This window comes from Eimeria necatrix, genomic scaffold, assembly GCF_000499385.1.
Source record: "Eimeria necatrix Houghton genomic scaffold, Enh_scaff139, whole genome shotgun sequence".
Classification (NCBI taxonomy): Eukaryota; Apicomplexa; class Conoidasida; order Eucoccidiorida; family Eimeriidae; genus Eimeria; species Eimeria necatrix.
Window position 1 is genome coordinate 54451 of NW_013654934.1, and position 18849 is coordinate 73299.

The 18849-nt window shown below is 55.3% G+C and overlaps 4 protein-coding genes across 4 annotated transcripts; all 4 read right to left on the reverse strand.

The window, feature by feature from the left end:
* Nucleotides 1–998: 998 nt before the first annotated feature.
* ENH_00012630 (hypothetical protein, conserved) lies at nucleotides 999–4055 on the reverse strand (the record flags this gene model as incomplete). Its single annotated transcript, XM_013584221.1, has 8 exons — nucleotides 999–1104; nucleotides 1307–1349; nucleotides 1391–1503; nucleotides 1740–1822; nucleotides 1952–2067; nucleotides 2331–2741; nucleotides 2934–3243; nucleotides 3540–4055. 8 exons carry the CDS (start codon nucleotides 4053–4055, stop codon nucleotides 999–1001), a joined length of 1698 nt encoding a protein of 565 aa, XP_013439675.1.
* Nucleotides 4056–4899: 844 nt separating this feature from the next.
* Nucleotides 4900–6542, reverse strand: ENH_00012640 (nucleolar phosphoprotein p130, putative; the record flags this gene model as incomplete). Its single annotated transcript, XM_013584222.1, has 5 exons — nucleotides 4900–5016; nucleotides 5476–5606; nucleotides 5744–6004; nucleotides 6134–6227; nucleotides 6435–6542. The coding sequence occupies 5 exons, from the start codon at nucleotides 6540–6542 to the stop codon at nucleotides 4900–4902; spliced, it is 711 nt and encodes a 236-aa protein (XP_013439676.1).
* Nucleotides 6543–8584: 2042 nt separating this feature from the next.
* On the reverse strand, nucleotides 8585–11849 carry ENH_00012650 (hypothetical protein, conserved; the record flags this gene model as incomplete). Its single annotated transcript, XM_013584223.1, has 7 exons — nucleotides 8585–8628; nucleotides 8810–9032; nucleotides 9163–9335; nucleotides 9475–10261; nucleotides 10614–10865; nucleotides 11021–11263; nucleotides 11442–11849. 7 exons carry the CDS (start codon nucleotides 11847–11849, stop codon nucleotides 8585–8587), a joined length of 2130 nt encoding a protein of 709 aa, XP_013439677.1.
* A 5836-nt stretch (nucleotides 11850–17685) lies between these two features.
* Nucleotides 17686–18324, reverse strand: ENH_00012660 (hypothetical protein, conserved; the record flags this gene model as incomplete). The annotated part of the gene is made up of 1 exon (XM_013584224.1): nucleotides 17686–18324. The coding sequence occupies one exon, from the start codon at nucleotides 18322–18324 to the stop codon at nucleotides 17686–17688; it is 639 nt and encodes a 212-aa protein (XP_013439678.1).
* Nucleotides 18325–18849: the final 525 nt, after the last annotated feature.

The window sequence follows — 18849 nt, forward strand, 5'->3', positions numbered from 1 at the left end:
GATCTCTATCAGCAAGGCCCGGACACCCGGACTCGAACACTGTTGGCCGAGAGTTCCGCACAGCCAACGTGTTGTGAGGGAGGCGGAAAAGTACTTGAACGACAACTATGAAAACTCATCACGCAAAAGCCTCTACTGAGGAGGAAATAACGCAATGTGAACGATCTGCATGCCTGCAATTAAAGAACGGCTCCCACGCTACCAAGTCCCCAGTAGCCTCACTGGCAGCCGTTCTTGAACTGCCGTCCTGTATCGGTGATGCCACTAGGTGGTAGCAGTTGTAGTGAACGGAAGATCAGAACAACGATCTAAGATCTTCTTTTCATATAGCTTTTACTCTACTAGTAAAGTTTTCCTTCCCATGCATCCCTCTTGAGCGAAGCGCCCCACAGGCCGCCCGCCTCGGGAATCAGCGCTCGAGGTGACTTCTCCCAGTTACATTCATTCCTTGCACACGAGTCCAAGGCAGCTTAAGACACTTCAAAACAGATCACAAAATACTGCACGAGGGAGTTGCGGCCTCAGCTAGGCAGCCGAAGCGCGACGGTGACCTCTGCTACGATGAGCGAGAAACTAGTGACAGTGGCAGCTCGCCGAATTCGTTGCGATCAGATAATCGTGAAGAAGGTCTGACCCGCTTCAATTCATGCCATTAATGCTCATGCTGCTTAAATGTGCAGTCGGCAGCAGCCGCCAAGCCTTCCGACGTTCCCGACGCACGAAACAAAAAAGATTTCTACCAGTTAGTTGAAGTAGGCGTAAATGAGTGGTAAAGAGTGGCCTCCATCCACTTAGGAGGAATGCAATAACATAGGAATATGGAATTCGCATACATAAGGATAAAATTCGTCTTCCTCACTATTGTCTTAATGACCACTGGAATAATTCGGGCCACGGGACTGCAACAACAGCTGCGGCGCCGAAGGCAAACAGCCAGCGGCAAAGACGCGGTTTCAACCCTTCTTACAAATCACCGGGGAAAGCATTGTTCAATATGTCTAAAACACTAGCAAAAAAATGCTGTGAGCTGCCGGATCCCTTTTACGGAGCCGAATGCGCGGCCCTTCATATAAAGCACGCAACTGCGCTGCTGGGTACCGACTTCTCATCGTCCACTGCAGACACAAACGCAGGCGAAGCGCACCAGAAGAGAGTCGCAAATTATCGACAAGTCTTCAAAAAGCTGCCTTTCGCAAGGCAAGTCAATCAGACAACAAGTGCAAAAAACAGCAATGGCGTGAAACGCAAGTAGGTGGTCCTGAGCAGAAAGTTCACTTAGTTGCTGCCTTTCGTGAGCAAGAAAGACAAATCCTGCAAGTGGGTTGCCATGAGAGAAAGCGAAGAGCGGACTGGAGGCAACAGTGAAACAGCAGCTGCGTTCGAAGCTTACTAAAGACGACATTAGATATTTCGCGAGGATCTACAGGGTACTGAGGCCCTACGGCGTAGTTCCAGTCTACCAAATGCCAGCCAGTTGGCTCAAATGCAGGGAACAAGAAGTTCCTGATTGCGAAGCGCAGACACCAGACATTTCCCAATAAAACTAATGAGACACACCACAGCAACTCCCAGCTCCCACAGGGGGCCAACGCAGCATAACAAAAGCCAATTACGCAAATTTAGTTGCTGGAATGTAGAAATGAGACGCGAATTTAGCTGCTGAACTGTGCAATTAGCTAGTGACATTCCCAGCCAGTTAGTTGTATGGGCTTTGCGGGGACTGCGTGTTTGTGCCTTACGAATTATGAGGGTCAAATCTGGCGTTGAGTTCAAGTCTCAAAGTGTGAACAGCTGTTTCATCTTCCTCAGAGCCCAAAACAATCTGCAGATTCGTCACCCCGCAGCACCCCAGCGGCCTCTAAGCCACAATTCAATGGCGAAAGAAACAAGAGAAGACAGAAAGACAGACTTGAGGCAAATAATGAGATTTTGAAAAAACAAAAAAACGCACATTGTCTTCAGAGTCTAGAATGGCAAGTTGCTGGGCGCACAGCAACTTGAAATCCATCACGACGACGAAGCCTCGGTCAAGGACGCCGCCGCAGTCCGCGCACATGTTCATGAACTCTGGAAATAAAGGCAAGAAAAAAGCAAAATTAATTCAAAAATAAACAAATAATAAACACAAACAGGGCAGAAAGTGATAGATCTGCAGCAAAAAAGATGCAGATCGCAAACCCCGTTCGCGAGATCACCTTCAACACTTCGCAGCAGCAAATGTGACACAGTCAAAGCAGAATTTTGCGAAATTTTCTCCAAGTCCGGGGCAAAAAAGGCAAAAATGAGTGCAGCAGAATGTCAGTAGGCCAGCAGCAAAGTTTGGGGCTCACGTCGGAAGGTTAGTGGCTGCCTCAAGATGTCTTGCATTTGTTCTCTGGCGCGTTTTCTCCAGATCTGTTCCATGGCCATGACCTGCTGCCTCTTTTCGAGAACTCCGAGTGTCTCGACACCTGGCGCGGCGTCAGCTTCCTCCGCGGGGTCTTCACTTTCACTTCTTTTTTCTTTTTCCGACGCCTCGGGCTGCTTCCCCGGCTTCTGCGGAAGCGGCAGCTCCCCCGCAGCTTCTGCTGCAGCCACTGCAGCCTCGAAGTCGAAGACTCGCGGCTTCGCCATGTACATCGTTGCAGGAGTTCCCATGCTGCTGCTGCTGCTGCTGGCGTTGCTGCCGCGGCGCAGCAGCACCTGCACAGACCCGTGCTGCAGCAGCACCGTGGAAGTCGCGCTGGAGCCTCTGTTGCAGCCTGAGACGCACGCGCATGCAATCTGCAGCAAAAGCCCCCTGGAGACTGCTGCGCTGCTGCTGCAGCGCTGCTGCAGCGCTGCTGCAGTGCTGCTGCAGTGCTGCTGCAGTGCTGCTGCAGCAGCACCTGGAAGCTCCTTCAAAATGCCTTTTTTTCTGAATTGTTTCTCAATTTCCCTTTTCCTCGCCTCACCCACTATGCCATAAACGGAGTCCACGACCACCCGCTGGGGGCGAATGGCAGAGCGGACTGTGAGGCCCCTGTGGGCGAGGAAAGCCACTTGCTGCTGCAGCAGCTGCTGCAGCTGGCCGCCTAGGCAGCCGTGCAGCCCCGAGAGGAAGCTGTCGGAGTGCAGCTGGCAGCAGCTCGAGCTGCTGCTGCTGCTGCTGCTGCTCTTGGGCTTCTCAGAGGAGCCATCTTTCCCTAAGTTGCTGCAGTTCTCGCCGGGCGCAGCGTCGGCGGCGGGCTGGAGTCTTTCTGCGTTGGACAAGTCCGACGAAATCTGCACACAACTCCAGCAGCAGCAGCAGCAGCAGCAGTGCAGGACTCCCGCGGCCGGCGCAGCAGCAGCAGCAGCAGTGCAGGACTCCCGTGGCCAACGCAGCAGCAGCGCAGCAGCAGCAGCAGTGCAGGACTCCAGCGAACGGAGCAGCAGCAGCAGAGCAGCGCAGCAGCAGCAGTGCAGGGCGCCCGCGGCCGGCGCAGCAGCAGGACAGCAGCGCAGCAGCAGCAGCAGCAGCAGCAGCAGCAGCACAGTGGCTGGGAGTCGAGGGCTGCAGCAGGGCCGCGCGAACTCACGACAGAAAGGACGCGAGAGAGGACCTGCTTGGCGCCCTCTCTGGCTCTGTTGGCGTTGACGAGGAGCTCGCGGAGTCTGGCGAATTTTCTGTTCCACGCGAGGGTCAAGAGCATGTAGGCGGAGCCGAAGCGGAGGCCCCTTTCGTCTTCTGCGGAATATTCCCAACCTGGAAAAGAAGAGGGGCCCCCGTTGCTTCGAATTGGGGCCCCTGGGGCGCCTGCAGCAGCAGCAGCAGCTGCTGCTGCTGCGGCGGCGTGGGCGTGGGCGACGGGCTGGCCGCGCAGCTGTCTGTACACCTCAGCAACCAGCGGCTTCTCCCACTCCCGGAGGCCCCCGGAGGCCCCCGCTTCTCCAGAAGCCACAAAAACTGAAGAAGAATAATAATTGCAACATTTTGGAGGCCCCAGAAGACCCAAAGGCCGCGCGGGGGCCCCCGACACGCAAGGCGCCTGCAAGGCCTCCCGCAGCGCGCGCGCCGCCGCAGCCGCAGGGCGCAGCAGAAACTGAGGCCGCATCTTTTCACTCCCCGCGAAATCGCCTCCACCACTTTTTCATTTTTTATTAATTGCAGCTTCCCTGGCGGCGCCAGCGGCGCCGCTCGCGCGGCCTTTCAAGCCCCAACAACACTCAGTCCCATGGCAGTGGTCAGTGCGCAGCAGCAGCAGCAGCAGCAGCAGCTCAATTCCCGCTGCCGACGCATTCTTCTGCGAACTTTTGGCTTTTTTGCTTATTCAATATTTGCCCAACACCGAGATTCTCCACTTGCAGCGGCTGTCTGCGAGAGCGGGCCCCCAGAGGCGGCGGCAGGGCCCCCGCAGCCCACTGCAAAGACCCAACTCTTAACTTAACGCCCGCAGCTGCAGCTGCCAGCCAGCCAGGCCCAGTGGTCACTGGCCACTGCACCAATGGACCACACGGGGGCCAGCCGCAGGCCCGCACATTTGCCGTGGAGAAACTGCCTGAGGCTAATCTTAGTTGCCCACGGGGCCCCTTAAAATGCCCCAGGCCCAAAATGGCCCGCTAACTATATATAGCTAAGAAGCCCTGGGGCATTACTTGTTAATTGAAAAGAGCCAAATGCCCCTAATGGGCTAACTGCTCCAGCAAGAGGCTCCCCATAAGTGGTTTGTTGAGAAGTAGTTTTATTTTTATTGTTTCAAAACTAAATTGTCAAGGAAGAAACATGTGGCCAAGGACACGCCTGAGTCTTTAAAAGGGAACTGCACGGGTCGGCGGGGACAGCGCAGCGTTCCGGTGTACGTACACCCGAACGCCGCGCTGTGCATCCGGGTGTACGTACACCGGAACGCCGCGCTGTACATCCGGGTGTACGTACACCGCGAACTCGGAAATTTGAACTTACTCCGAATCGCTGGCAAATTGAATTGAATTAACTGTCATGGGCAGTTCTCCGCATCCCTTCCACGTGGCTCTTTTCTTTTTGGTCTTTTCGTGGCGAAAGTCTTTGCCTCGGACCTGCAGCGCAGAGGCAATTCACATTTTTGCAAAAGTTGAACTTGACTTCAACTTGGGAATATTTGGCCAAAAGTTAAATTTAAAAGCACAGACGAATCACATTTTTGAAAAGTTGAATTTAACTTGAATTAGGGAATATTTGGCCAAATGTTAAATTTAAAAGCACAGACAAATCACATTTTTGCAAAAGTTGAACTTGACCTGAATTTGGGAATATTTGGCCAAAAGTTAAATTTAAAAGCACAGACAAATCACATTTTTGAAAAGTTGAATTTAACCTGAATTTGGGAATATCCGGCCAAAAGTTGAATTTAAAAGCGCAGACAAATCACATATCTGCAAAAGTAGAATTTAACTTGAATTTGGGAATATTTGGCCAAAAATTGAATTTGAAATATCTACGCAAAGGCCAGTTATTGGGCAAAAAAGCACCCAATAAACCCCTTTTGCCCCTCTCACCCGCCCCAGCTGCTCCGCCGCCTTCGCCGCAAAACTGTCATTTTTTTTCTTCCAAAAAGAATTGTCTTTGAGTTCTGCAGGCAGCGCTGCAGTCCACCGGGTGTCGTCTATGCGTTGGAAGCGCTTGAAGCCTGCAGCACACAATGCGCAGCAATTTGTCTTTTCCAAACTTCAAAAAAAAAACAAAAAAAGAGAAAATCCAGCCTCCAGCACTCCAGTTTGCTGCTGCTGCTGCTGCTGCTGCTGCTGCTGCAGCTGCCTGCCGCACCTGCTGCGCCTTTGCTGCCTTTCTGACTGTCTTGGGGCTCTTCTTTAGCAGCACTTTCTTCTTCGGACTTGGCTTTTTTTTCCGATGAAGTTTTTCCGTTTTGTTTGCTGCAGCTGGAGTCTGTCTCGGGGGCCTCTTGCGTGGCCTCTGCCTCTGGGTTTTCCTTTTCAGCAATGGCCCTGGCCTTCTTATTGGACTTAGTCGATTCTTCATCATTTATTTTCTTCTTTTTTGACTTTTTGCTTGCCTTTTCAACAGCTTCTGCGCACCAAAGCCACAGAGTCCACTTGCAAATCCATTCAACTCCTGAGTTGCTCTTAAATGCCTTTAATTTCCTGCATTTGGCTCCTCATAAACTCAAAAACTCTCCAAACTTCTCCCCTAAGTCACCTTCAGCCTCCTCGCTCGCCCGCGCTGCTGCGCTGCAGAGCTGCAGCAAATCAAACTGCTGCCCTTCTGCTGCTGCAGCTTCCAAGTCCCACTCCTGCGGCGCAGCAAAGCTGTGGAATGGCGGCAACTGGCCACTCAAAACCCCAGAGTTTTAATTAAAATTTCAAGATTTAAACCCCTTAACTCCTATTTTACTATTATATAAGTAATAATGCTTGTGCCTGTGGCTGAGTGGTCAAAAACCCTTTGCTGCTAAGTACTGCAAAGGAAACAGCAGCAAAGGAAACTCAGCCAGTCTTACCCGCTTGCTTGCCTCCTTCCGAAGAGCCTTTGCTGTCTTCGCCAGCTCCTGCTGCTCCAGGAACTTGAGAACTGCAGCGACAACGCGCAAGTCGAGTTCAGCTTCCATCTTGGTTATGGGTGGGTGACTGTGCAAATCGAAACTTGCAAATCCGCTGCTCGCCTGCTGCGCCTCTTGCTGATGACCCGAAGCCAATTCGTGACAGAAAAAGCCAAAAATATGTCTTCTATTCAATTAATAAACTGCTGGCATCGGCAGAATGAGATGAACACAGAAAAGGCAACAACGGCCGAAAGCTTTGGCGCCCGCGGCAAATGATACAGAGAAGAAGGTTCTGCAGGCCAGCCCCGCCCTAAAAAAATAAAGAATTATCAGCGCTTTTACTTAACTGCAAAGATTTAAAAGACACTGTCTAAAACAATAGACGAAATTAGTCGAAGTAGTTCGAGCCGATGCCGCTCTCCAGCCCCACACTGTGGGGGTTCCTTTTGTGCTCACTTCCGCATAGATCCTCGGAATAATGCAAAAGTTTGCAATTTAGCAACACATTTCCAAAGATCTGCGCTATCTGTATGTTCAGAAGGATGAATGATCACTCCGAAACAACAGTATCGCCCTCACGGGCCCCGGCAGGAAGCACCGGGAAGTCGTATGTCGCAAGACTGTCCCGTAATCTTTAATCATGCTATGAAACTTATACTCTTTTCGCTAGAACTGACACTGAGAAGCTTCGAAGTGACTTGGGCAACAACAATGCACCCCGAGTAGGCTTAGTAGTGCCCGCAGCGCCACAACTGCTCAGCATGCACGGGGGCACAACAGCTTCTCAATGAAAATGAGGGAAGCGCGGCACAATACTGGCAGAGAGTTATACTTTTCGGCATTTCTGCTAGCAAGATGACCCCAAAACCTAGCCGTTCAGGCTCGCAACTCCGGCCACACTACCCCACCCTCCCCAACATAACAATTCAAAAATTTCACCAAGTCGGCGCGAAGTAGGCCTGGCAACTCGAGAATCTGAATTTTAAATCGCGTTTTCGTCGGCAAACCACTGAACTCAATGACTAAACATTTGGCAAGCTTCTGCCTGAGCCGCCGGCAAGTCCATGGCGTCCACTCGTAGCGTTCCTCCACGACTCTAAGCTGCGACACATTTGAGGGTACACGCCAAAATGAAACGAAACGCCACGCTCGATGTGCCCATCAATTGTGGCACGCCCACTTCGCGTTAGCTTCATTCTAACACTACGGGTGTTGCTAGTTCTCATGCACAGCCTAGCTAGGTTGCTCGGAGCGCAATCCTTACAGCCGGCTGCCTTTCTTCACAATGGCTCCGCCTCACCGAGAAGGCTGCCACTGCGAGTGCTCGACGCAAATAGAATAAGGATCAAACAGGAACAAGAGCACTCACGCTGCTTTCTGAACGCCCGCCGCGGCTATCCACGACGGGCGCGAAAGCTTTCCGATGTCAAACGCATAGACAAATAGAGCCTATTTGATACCGGTGTTCTTCACCGATTTCACATAAGTCCGTGCATACCAGCAGACATAAAAGCTGCCTGGCTGACGACTGACCGAGCCGTAGAGCTCCTGTCTGGGGGTCAACGAAGAAGCACTTGGTGATGGTGCACACCGTTCCGAGGGGGAAATGGAACTCAGTGGAATTCAATGCTCCTAGATGTGAAATCCGCAACAAAGTGTGGCCGTATGCCAGTCTTTTGGCGCAAACTTTGCACTGGAAAGCAACAACTGCAGCACACAAACCGCCTTGGCTCAATGGCTTTCTGAGCGTGGTGATATTCCGGCCAGTGACTGCTCAAGGACGCCTCCTACGTCTTGGCCCAGCCGCGTTGCCCGAGTTGTGACGCGCAGTCAACCGACTCCACTACGGGCGCGTTTCTTCTCGCTGCTTCTCGCGATGACAAACGCATCACTTGTTCATCTTTCCCTTTTCAGCACAAGAGGCCTCGAGGCCTCCTCTCGCCGCCATTTAACACTCCAACAGCGCACTGCAGAACTCAGGGGAGCACTCGGCGCTCCAGGCCTCTGGTGCCGACCGGCGGCGCCCCCGCACACATTTTCTCCTGGCGAAAACTTTGCTTTTCGGATTCGCGAGCTGGCGGAGCCAGACTGCACTCTGTAGTGGAGGCTCAGCTGCCCTCAGGCAGCGTCACCTCGTTCGTGTTAGTGAGTTCTGAAAGGAAAGCACACCAAACCAGTCAAGTTTTTCAGCGAACCCGCGAGAAAAGCACTTATACGCTACATGTGCACACACAACGTTCTGGAATTGAGACTCAAACATGCAGCAACTGCATCTTCTGCAGCAAAGCTGCAGATCTAGCCAGCGCGGGTTCACACTCAAGGCCAGCGCTCACCTGCGAGTTTATCTCGCACATGCGCTAGGGACTCTGGCATTAGTCCTGCTGTGTTCAACGCATATTGGCGGGGAATTATGGGGTGCTGTACATCAGAAGCTGCTGCTACATGGGCAGAGGCGAATGCAGGAATGGCTGCGCCGTCGGCGGATTCCAGCAAAACTCCCGGCGCTTGAAAGTCCACGGCGCTGGCCTCTGCGCCTTCACAGTCTTCCAGCAGCCTCTGCAGAAGCCAAAACGCAGCACTTGGCCCGAATTTCCGAAATAATTTAAACTACTTAAAGTAGCTAGAAGTGCATTTTTCATACAAGATCAGCTCTCCATGTTCTTCATGTTGCAGGAGCGCGGCTCACCGTTCTGTGGGCGCGCTGCTGGTGCTTCTTCCACTGCTTTAAAGTTAGTTTCGAATGTTCTTCGTGATGACAGAATTCACATTCTGCGCCGTTGCGGCACCCCTTTCGCTTGTTGTAGTAAAACGCGCACGGCTTGCAGCGGCCGCGCGTGTGCAGTACCCGTTGCACATCGGCTGCGATTCGCAGGCAAAACAGGCAAGAAAGCGGCAGATTTAGCGCTGGACTTGAAGAAAAAAAGAAGTATTTATTTCTTGTTTTTTAAAGAAAAGTAAAGCACTAAAAAGGGAAGCAAAAGCGCTGTTTGGCGCGGACTTGCGCAGATTTTCACGTTCGCCATGGTGCCGGGCAAAGTGGTGGTTCGCCGGTTGTTTCTTTGGAAGAAGGCGTTGGGGTCTTCTCCGGGAATGCTTCTCGCGGCAGCTGCTGCCTGCACTGTTGCTGAGGCCTCCTGGAGGAGCTTCAAGTCCCCGAGGAGAGCTGTCATGCTGCTGCTGCTGCTCTCGAGGAGGTTGGTGTATTCGTGTTGGCGGATGGAGGCGGCGGCGGCGAGCACATTCGCGTCGATCCGCACGCAGCGGCCGCTGCTGCTCCTGCTGCCCGCAGCAGCAGCAGCAGCAGCAGCAGCAGCAGCAGCAGCAGCGGGCGGCGGCCAGGCCTCGCTCTTGGCCGGGGAAGCGAACTCCTGCAGCGCAGCAGCAGCAGGCGGCGCCTGCAGCCCCGCCTCGCGGCCAGCCCCCAGCAGCACCACTTTGCCGGCCAAACTCCCGTTGGGCAAAGTGGTGGTTCTCCGCACGTTTCGCTGCAGAAACGGCGAGCCTTCGGGGGCCCCGGGGGCCCCCCGGGGCCCCTCCGCCGCCTCTTCCCCCCCCAGGGGCCCCCCCTGCTGCGCATGCGTTTGCAGCAGCGCGAACTCCCCAGAAAGCCCCGAAACGTTGCCTTCGCTGGGCTCTCTGGCCCTTTCCTCGGCCCCCCCCCCGGGCGTGTCTGCTGCAGTCGTGGCCGTCGCCTCTGCCAGCGAAGACCCCACGCTGAAGCACCTTTTGAACAACTCGCTTTCCGTCAAACTGCTGTACGCCTCCTGCTCGCCCCCGCAGACCTTCTGCACGCCCCGCAACAACAACCCCACCCGCACGCGCATGCATCCATGCATGCGTGCATGCATGCATGCATGTCACGTGCATGCATGCATGCATGCATGCATGCATGCATGGAGCGTGCATGCATGCATGCATGCATGCACTCGCGCTTCCATGCATGCATGCACACCTGCCTGCACGCATGCATGCATGGCGCGTGCATGCATGCATGCATGCATGCACACGTGCTTCCATGCATGCATGCACACCTGCATGCATGCATGTTTGCACGGATGCATGCGCATGCACCTCGCAAGCTACGCCCCGCCCAGCAGCAGCAGCAGCAGCAGCAGCAGCAGCAGCAGCAGCACTCACTTCCATCCAAGTTTCGGGACTGCCGCGGACTGCAGGGGTGGTGCGGGAGCGCGTGTTGCTGCGGGTGAAAGCTGGAGAAACTTGAGCGAGAAGATCTTCTTCAGGAGGATCGGCTTCGTGATCTGCTGCATGCAGCGACTCCGAGGTGGCTGTGGGGCTGCCCCGTGCTGCTGCTGCTGCTGCTGCTGCTGCTGCTGCTGCCCGCGAAGAGCCCCCGCCCCCGTGCCCGCCGCCAGCCCCGTCCGCTATGGACTGCGCAGCAGCAGCAACACACACACGCAGCTAGTAGTGCAAGCAGCAGCTGCTGCTGCTGCTGCTGCTGCTCGGGAGTTGGCAAAAACCCAAACGGCGCTGCTGCTGCTGCTGCTGCTGCTGCTGCTGCTGCTGCTGCTGCTGCTTCGGTTTACCTCGAAAGGACTCAGCCACGGCAGCGGGGGAGTCAGAGCAGCAGCATGGGCCCCCGAAACTGGCCGGGGCAAGTTGTGGGGAGAAGCAGCTTTTGCCATTGCTGCTCTTGCTGCAGGGAACAGCAGCAGCAGCCGCGGCAGCTCCAGGTAGCCTTCGCGGCTCTTCTCCAGCTCCTGCAGCAGCAAGTTCGTGTGCTGCAGCAGCTGCTGCAGCTGGCACTGCTTGTAGTGCACCAGGTCCACCTGCGCGCAGCAGCAGACTCAGCAGCAACGCACACAGCTCCAGCTGCAGCAGCAGCAGCAGCAAGTGCAGCAGCAGCAGCACGACTACTACCACACCAGCAGCAGCAGCAGCACGACTGCTACCACAGCAGCAGCAGCAGCAGCAGCAGCAGCAGCAGCAGCAGGGGCGGAGACTGACGAGGGCAAGCCTCTGTTTGAAGGAAAGAAGGGAAAGGTCGAGGCGTCCGCCAACCACTGCAGCAGCAGCACTTTCGAGCAGCAGCTGCAGCTTCAAGTCGGGGCCCTTAAGTGCTGCTGCTTCTGGGGGGTTTTCTTCTGCGGGGGCCTCTCTGGGAAATGGCTGGAAGGGGCGTGGGTTGAGTGGGGAGGCGACGCCTCCCTGCTGCTGCTGCTGCTGCTGCTGCAGCTGCTGCTGCTGCTGCAGCTCCAGGCGGTACTGCTGCAGCAGCGCCGTGGCAGAGGCCAGGTCGCCGGGCCCGAAGGAGGCCAGCTGCTGCGGCTGAAAGGCAGCAGCAGCAGCAGCAGCAGGGGCCGCGGGGCCGCCTAGACCCGGGGGAGGGGGCGGTGTGGGACTCATTTTCATCATCCGTGGGTTTTATTTCCTTTTATTCTTTTCGGAATTGCCGAAAAGAAGAAGTGATGCGAAGAAGGAGCCGCGGGCGAGGCGCTGGGGGCCGTGAGCTGTCTGTACACCTGAAGCGCGCGCTGCGGCCCCCCCGCCAGGCGCTAGAGCTTCGGCAGTTTCTTTTTTTGAACTGCTTTTTGGGGTTTTTTGGCGAAGTCGGGGCCGCTGAGAAGCCGGGAAGACGGCAGGGGGCCCCCCGAGGCAGAGGCAAGAGAAAGTCGAGGCAAAAAGGCCGGAAAATGGAAAGAAAAGACCTTTTGAGCCGCAGAAACGAGGCCAAGGCGGCCGGGGCCAGCGCAGAGAGGAGAAGACTGCGCGGGAGAGGCGTTTGGCTCCATCCCACCCCTGGGCGGGCCGGGCGCTGCCCCGAAGAAGCCCCGGGCTGCGCCCCGAAGCCCAAATAGTAAAAATAAATAAAAAGAAAAGAAAAAGAAAAGAAAAGGCGCAGCGGGGGGCGCGGGGGGGAGGCGGCCGAAGGAGAAACGGGAGAGCCCGGGGCGACTTTGGCGGCAAGACAAGTGAGCAGCGCAGGGGAAACCAAATGCAGATCCGCCACGGAGAGAAATAAAGAAAAGAAAAGAAAAGAAAAAGAACTAATTCAGATCCGCTCCCCAGCAGATTCCTCTCTTCCGAGGCACCGATAGGGGCAGGGGATGATGCAGTCAACCTCAGCCCCCAGCCAACGCAGCAGGCGGGCCCCCCGGCTGCTCGGTTTGGGCTGTCTAGCCCGCGCGGGGCGCGCGCGAGGCCCTCGAAATGCTATTCTTTTTCCCTTTTATTATTTGCAAACATTTCTTTTCAAAGTCCCCTTTTTTTTAAGCCCAAACGAGCGGCAGATGCGGCTCAACCGCGCTGCCTGCGCCTCGGGTCGGCGCACCCCACATTGCCGGGACTTCCGATGTTGCACTCCGCCGTGAAACTTCGCCTATTTTTTCCAAATTTGAAGCCCCAGAAATTCCAGAAATGCAAATTAAATCCAATTCAACACAATTGCAGCTCCAAAACTCCCTCGGGGGCTCCCCTCCCCCCCTTCCTGCGCACCCTGCAGTCTCGATGATCGCTACACGCCAGCTGGCTGCCGCTCTTCGCCTCTCGATGAGATCCATCGAAAGCAGCCTTCAAAATTTAAGTTTTAAAATGAAATCTTTAAATTATTTTAAGCAAAATTGCATTTTAATGCGCAATCGAGCTTCACACTTCCGCCTCTTGGCCTGCTGCTGCAGCGCTCCTGTTCAGGGTTAGCTGGGGCTGCTGTGTGCGCGCCCCCGGTAGTCCTTTAAAGGTCATTTAATTAATAAAATGAAATTCAATTGTTGAAATTTAGCAGACTTTACTCAAACGCACTTCCCCTGCGGTCCAGAGAGTGCTCGCGGGAGCCTCAGGAACAACTTGCTGCTGATTTCGAACTCAAGGAGTTCAACTTTGCGGCCCCCAGTCCCCAAACCCCACCCAGCTCTGCATGCAATGGTGTTTCACTTGCATGCACGACCCAGGGGGGCCCCCAGGGGGCCCCCTGTGGGGCGAAAAGCCCAGGACTGGCCCCATTGGGGCCCCAGAGTTGGGGCTTTCGGGCTTTGCTGCGGCCAAGCTATTAGTACCTTTGGGGTAGAACTCGCGGGGTTGAGTGGGCAAGAAAAGGTCCTTTTGCGGCTTCCAGCTGCTGTGGATGCTGCTGGCAGCTGAGCTGCTGCAGCACAAGCAGCACCACTGCAGCAGCAGCAGCAGCAGCAGCGCAGCAGCCGCTAAGAGACGCAGCAGCAAAACTTTCCCCTGCACCCCCACGCAGCAGCTACAGAAGCACCAAGGGCTCAGAGCATACTGACAACTCCCAAAGGACTCAGTGCGGATTCTTTCTCCAGAAAGGACTTAGTGAATATTCGCCATTTTCAAAGAAGTGCATATTAGCCACTTCAAAACAACTAAAAACATATTAACCACCTTCTAAAAACATAAAAAACTTTTTTCAAATTCACAACTTCCCGAGGACTTCGTGCATATTTGCTGCTCCAGAGAACTAATTGCATCTTAGCTATCCAAACGGACTTCTTGCAAATTAGCAAGGGCCCCAGGGGGCCCCCCTGTGGGGGGCCCCCTGGGGCCCTGCAGGGGCCCCAAGGGCCCCCAACGCTTACCCCGGGGGCCCCCGGGGGCCCCCGGGGGCCCATGGGGGCCCCCAGGAGAGTTTGAGGTAAAGAAGCTGCTTCTTATTATTAGGGGTTTGAGTGGAAGCTGTTTTGGGGGCCTTTTTAATGTTTTAATTTGGCTTTTTAGGTCTTATTTGTGTCACTAGGGGCCCCCCAACTGGCCTGCTGCTTCATCCTGGGCTGTGGCTTTTAAAAGAAGAAAGAAATCGAAAAACGGAATTGAAGTTTGACCACCAGTGGACCACTGGTCACCCCCAGTCACCCAGCTAAAGGCATGCAAGTCTAATGCACTTTGTAGGGCTTCAAAAGGCCCAAAGTGATCAAATTCTGCACTAAGTCGGTATTTTTATAATTGAACTAAGTTGGTATTTTTATAATTGAAAAAGAAAGGCACTTTTGACAGAAAAGCCTCTTAAAATGCCCCAGAAAAGCTCACAGAGTGTCCTAGAAGGCACTTTGTGGGGAAAAAATTACCTGATTTATTTAAATGATTGTTATTTTAAAATACTACAAGTACTTTGGCCCCATTATTTTAATTCATTGGGCCCTACAGGGCCCTTATAAAGGGCCCCCAGACCCAGCCGCCAGAGAGGGCCTCGCCAGCAGTCTCAGGGGGCCCCCACGCTGGATAGAGAGAGTCCTGGGGGGCCCCAGGGGGCCCCCAGGCTTGGAAGAGAGGGTCCTGGGGGGCACCAGGGGCCCCCCAGGCTGCGTAGGGCCCACGGGGGCCCCAGGGGCCCTCTGGGCTGGGTAGAGTGCCGGGGGCCCCTAGGGGCCCCCTGGCTGGATAGAGCCCGGGGGGCCCCTAGAGGCTCCCCAGGGTGGGCAGAGCCGTGGAGACCCCCTGGGGCCCCCTGGGGCCCCCTGGGGCCCCCTGGGGCCCCAGGGGGGCCCCTGGGGCCCCCTGGGGCCCCCTGGGATGCCGCCGCAGCTCTGCTGCAGCCAGCTGGGACTGTGCGGCAGAGCTGTGGGGCCTTAAGAGTAAATAAAATTAAATCAGGAGGCCCAGAAATGAATTATTAATCTTTTTAATCCAAAAATAAAATTAAAACAGAAGGCCCAGAAATGAATTATTAATCTTTTTAATCCAAAGACAATGGCCCCACAAGGCTGGGTGGAGGGCCCCCCAGGTAAAATGCCCAGCAGCAGCCCCGCTGGGGCCTCTGGGGCCCCTTGAGTTGCCTACAGCAGCGCAGCTGCTGCTGCAGCAGCTGCTGCAGCAGCAGCTGTGGCCGCAGCTGCAGCAGCTGCAGCTGCAGCAACTGCAGCAGCTGCAGCAGCTGCTGCAGCCGCTGCTGCTGAAATTGCTGCTGCTGCTGCTGGAAGCGATTTGCTGCTGCTCCGCTGCTGGCAGCAGCAGCAGCGCCAACAAGGACCCCAGCTGCTGAGGGTTTGGACTTGTTTATATTCTGCTGCTTAACTGGCGTTTAATAATTATCAAAAAAGAACAAAAATGGACCAAAAGAAACACTTTTCCCTTTTTCTTTTGAAGCAAATTAAATAAATTAATTTATGCAAACTTATTATTTAATTATTCTGAATTAAAAATGATCACCCCAGCTGTAGTGATCATTCTTAATTTAAATTTAATTAAATAAATTAATTTCTATTGATTTATTAATTTAATTTATTATTCATTAAGAAAGATCACTCATGTTGCAGTGATAATTCTTAATTTAAAACAAATTAAAGTAAATTAGATTCTGCAAACTTATTTATTTAATTTATTTTTAAATTACAAGAGATCCCACCAGTCGCAGTGATCTTTTTTAATTTAGGATGAAATGAATGAATTAATTTATACAAATTTATTTATTTAATTTATTTTTTAATTGAAAAAGATAACTCCAGTTGCAGCCATCACTTTAAACTTGAAACAAATTAAAACAAATTAGTTTCCGCAAAACTATTTATTTAATTTATTTTTAAATTAAAAATGTTCAAAATAAAATTAATTAATTAATTTCTGCAGCACTTTGGCCAGCGAGCTGGGGGTGGATATTACCTGAAGAAAGATGAAAAGTGTGGCAGCAAATTGAAAAATAAAAAGCAACTTAATCGGATAAATATACTTTTAAAGATTTGTAATAATTAATCTGCTGCTGCTGCTGCTGCTGTTGCTGCTGCTGCACAAATTCCGAAAAGAAATACTTTTTGAAGCCCATCAGGAAAGACCTTCCGCAAAAGTCTAACGCGCAGCTCTTACTAGATATTGAAGCTCCTCTGCTGCTGCTGCTGCTGCTGCTGCTGCTGCTGCTGCTGCTGCTTTCGGGTGCTGAAGTGGCAGCTAAGTGAAAGCTGCTGCAGCAAAGGCGCGCTTGTCTCCTTATGGGCAGTTGGCTGCAGCCCCATGGCCCAGCAGCAGCAGCAGCAGTGCCAGCAGCAGCAGCAGCAGCAGCAGCAGTATCCGCAGCAGTACCAGCAGCACCACCAGCAGCGGCGCCAGCGGCAACGCCAGCTGCAGTACCAGTAGCAACAGCAGCAGCAGCAGCAGCAGCAGCAGCAGCAGCACCAGAGGCCCCGTTCCATTAGCACTTTAGCGCATAAGCGCTGCAGCAGCAAAATGGCAGCACGAGGAGCAGCTCGAGCTGCTGGCGCTGCAGCAAGATCAAGCAGCAGGGGGCCTCAATAGGTGCCTGACCGAGTGCAGCAGCAGCAGCAACGCCAGTGCTGTTTGCTGCTGCTGCAGCAGAAGGCCGCGGGGGCCTCTCTGCTGCAGCAGCCTTAGAGTGGGGGCCCTCACAGGCTAGAGGGGCCCCCGGGGGGCCCCCCAAGATCTTTCTGCTTAGCCGAGTCATGCCAAGGCCAACTGTGGGGCCCCTTAGGGAGTTCTATTGGCCCCTAGGGCCCCCTAGGGCCCCCTAGGGCCAGCATAGGGCCCCCCAGGCTGCAGGGGGGCCCCGAGCCTGCAGGGAACTCCGTAGGGTACAGGGGGCCCCCGAAACTGCAAGGGTCTCAGGGGGGCCCCCTATGCTAGGGGAGGGGCCCTGGGCTGCAAAGGGGGCCCCTAGACTACGGGGGGGCCCCACAGCTGCGTAGGGATCCCTAGGTATCAGGGGGGCCCCTAAGGGTACAGGGGCCCCCAAGGCCCGTGGAATGAAGGGGGCCCCCTGGGCTGGAAATGGGGGGCCCCCTAGAATATGAGGGTACTGCTGCTGCTGAAGGGAATTCGGGTCTGGCTCTCTCTGGCTCATCACAAATAAATAAATTGTTTTAATGACTTTTAGAGAAGTCTTTTAATTCAATATGAAAGAAAGCAGCCCGAGCTGAAGTGTCGCTCTTCAGCAGCAATGGCAGCAGCAGCAGCAACAGCAGCAGCCGCGACAGCAGCAGAAGCAGCAGCGGCAGGGCAGCAGCAGCAGTAGTTGCCGCTGCAGCAGCAGAAGCAGCAGCGGCCGGAATACTGCAGCAGCAGCAGCAGAAGTGGCGGTGGCAGCAGCAACAGCAGGAGCGGCAGCTTCGCTGCAGCAGCAGCAGCAGCAGCAGAGCAGCAGCAGCAGCAGCAGCAGCAGAGCAGCAGCAGCAGTTACGCTGAAACAAACGCTGGAGATTGAAAGCAACGCGTCTTAAATGGCTCTGCATGCACAGAGACAACAAAAGGCCTCGGGGGCCCCACGGGGGCCCCCAATGCCAAAAACGGAAGGGGGGCCCCCCTAAAGACCCAAAGTTCTTGGGCTGCGGCTGCTGCTGCGCTGCAGCAGCAGCAAGACCCGCCGCAAGGCAGCAGCACCCGGCCAGCGCTGCTGCCCGGGGCCCCCGGGGCCCCCGTGGCTGCGGAGGCCCTCGCCAGGGAGGAAGCCTTGCTGCGTCGCAGCAGAGCTGCTGCTGCTGCTGCTGCTGCTGCTGCTGCTGCTGCTGCTGTGTGCCCCGGAATTAAACGACGCTAGCTGCAAGAAGCGCTTCTGCGGCTGCTGCTGCTGCTGCTGCTGCTGCAGCTGCTGCTGCAGCGCCCAGGGGTCGTGCGGCCGCTGCTGCAGCTGCACGTGGGGACCCCCCGCTGCTGCTGCTGCTGCTGCTGCTGCTGCTGCTGCTGCTGCTGGGAGGCCCGGCGGGGGGCAGCTTGTGCAGCCGTGGCAGTAGTCAATGTCTCTGCGGAGTTCGGGGGGCCCCCAAAGGGCCCCGCAGCAAAAGAGGCCCACAGAGACAACTAAGGAAGCAGCAGAGGCCCCCAGCAGTACCCTAATGGCATGCAAATCACTAGAGGGCAGCAGCCAGTCCAGGGGGGGCCCCCCGGGGGCCCCCAAGCTGGCCTGGGGGCCCCCCCGGGGGCCCACGCTGCAGCGCAGCAGCATCAGCGAAGACACGAAGCAGCAGCAGATGCGCACGCCCTGCAGCAGCAGCTCCTGAGACACAGCAGCACACGCAAGGGGCCCCCACAGTTACTGGGGCCCCCGAGTGCCTTGGGGGCCCCCTCCTGGGGGCCCCCTCCTGGGGGCCCCTTCCTGGGGGCCCCCTCCTGGGGCCCCCCTGCTGCTGCGGGGGCCCCCAGCCAAGGGGGGCTCTGGGGCCTTTTAGGGTTCGGGTAGCCCCGAGACATTTTGCTGCTGCGTGCTAGGGGGGCCCCCAAGAGGGTACTAACGGGGGGCCCCTGGGTCTTACCGTGGATGTGAGGGCCCCCCTCAAGTCTTTAGTTCTTCTGAAGCAGCAAAAGGCCCCCGCAAGATAAGCAGCAGCAGCAGCAGCAAGAAGGCCAGGAGGCAGGGCCCTGAGGGCGGTGGGGGCCCCGGGGCCCCCCGCGAGGGGCCCCCCAGTACCCTGCAGCAGCAGGGGGGCCCCCAAACTCCCGAGGGCCCCCGCGAGGCCCCCCCAAAGGAAAA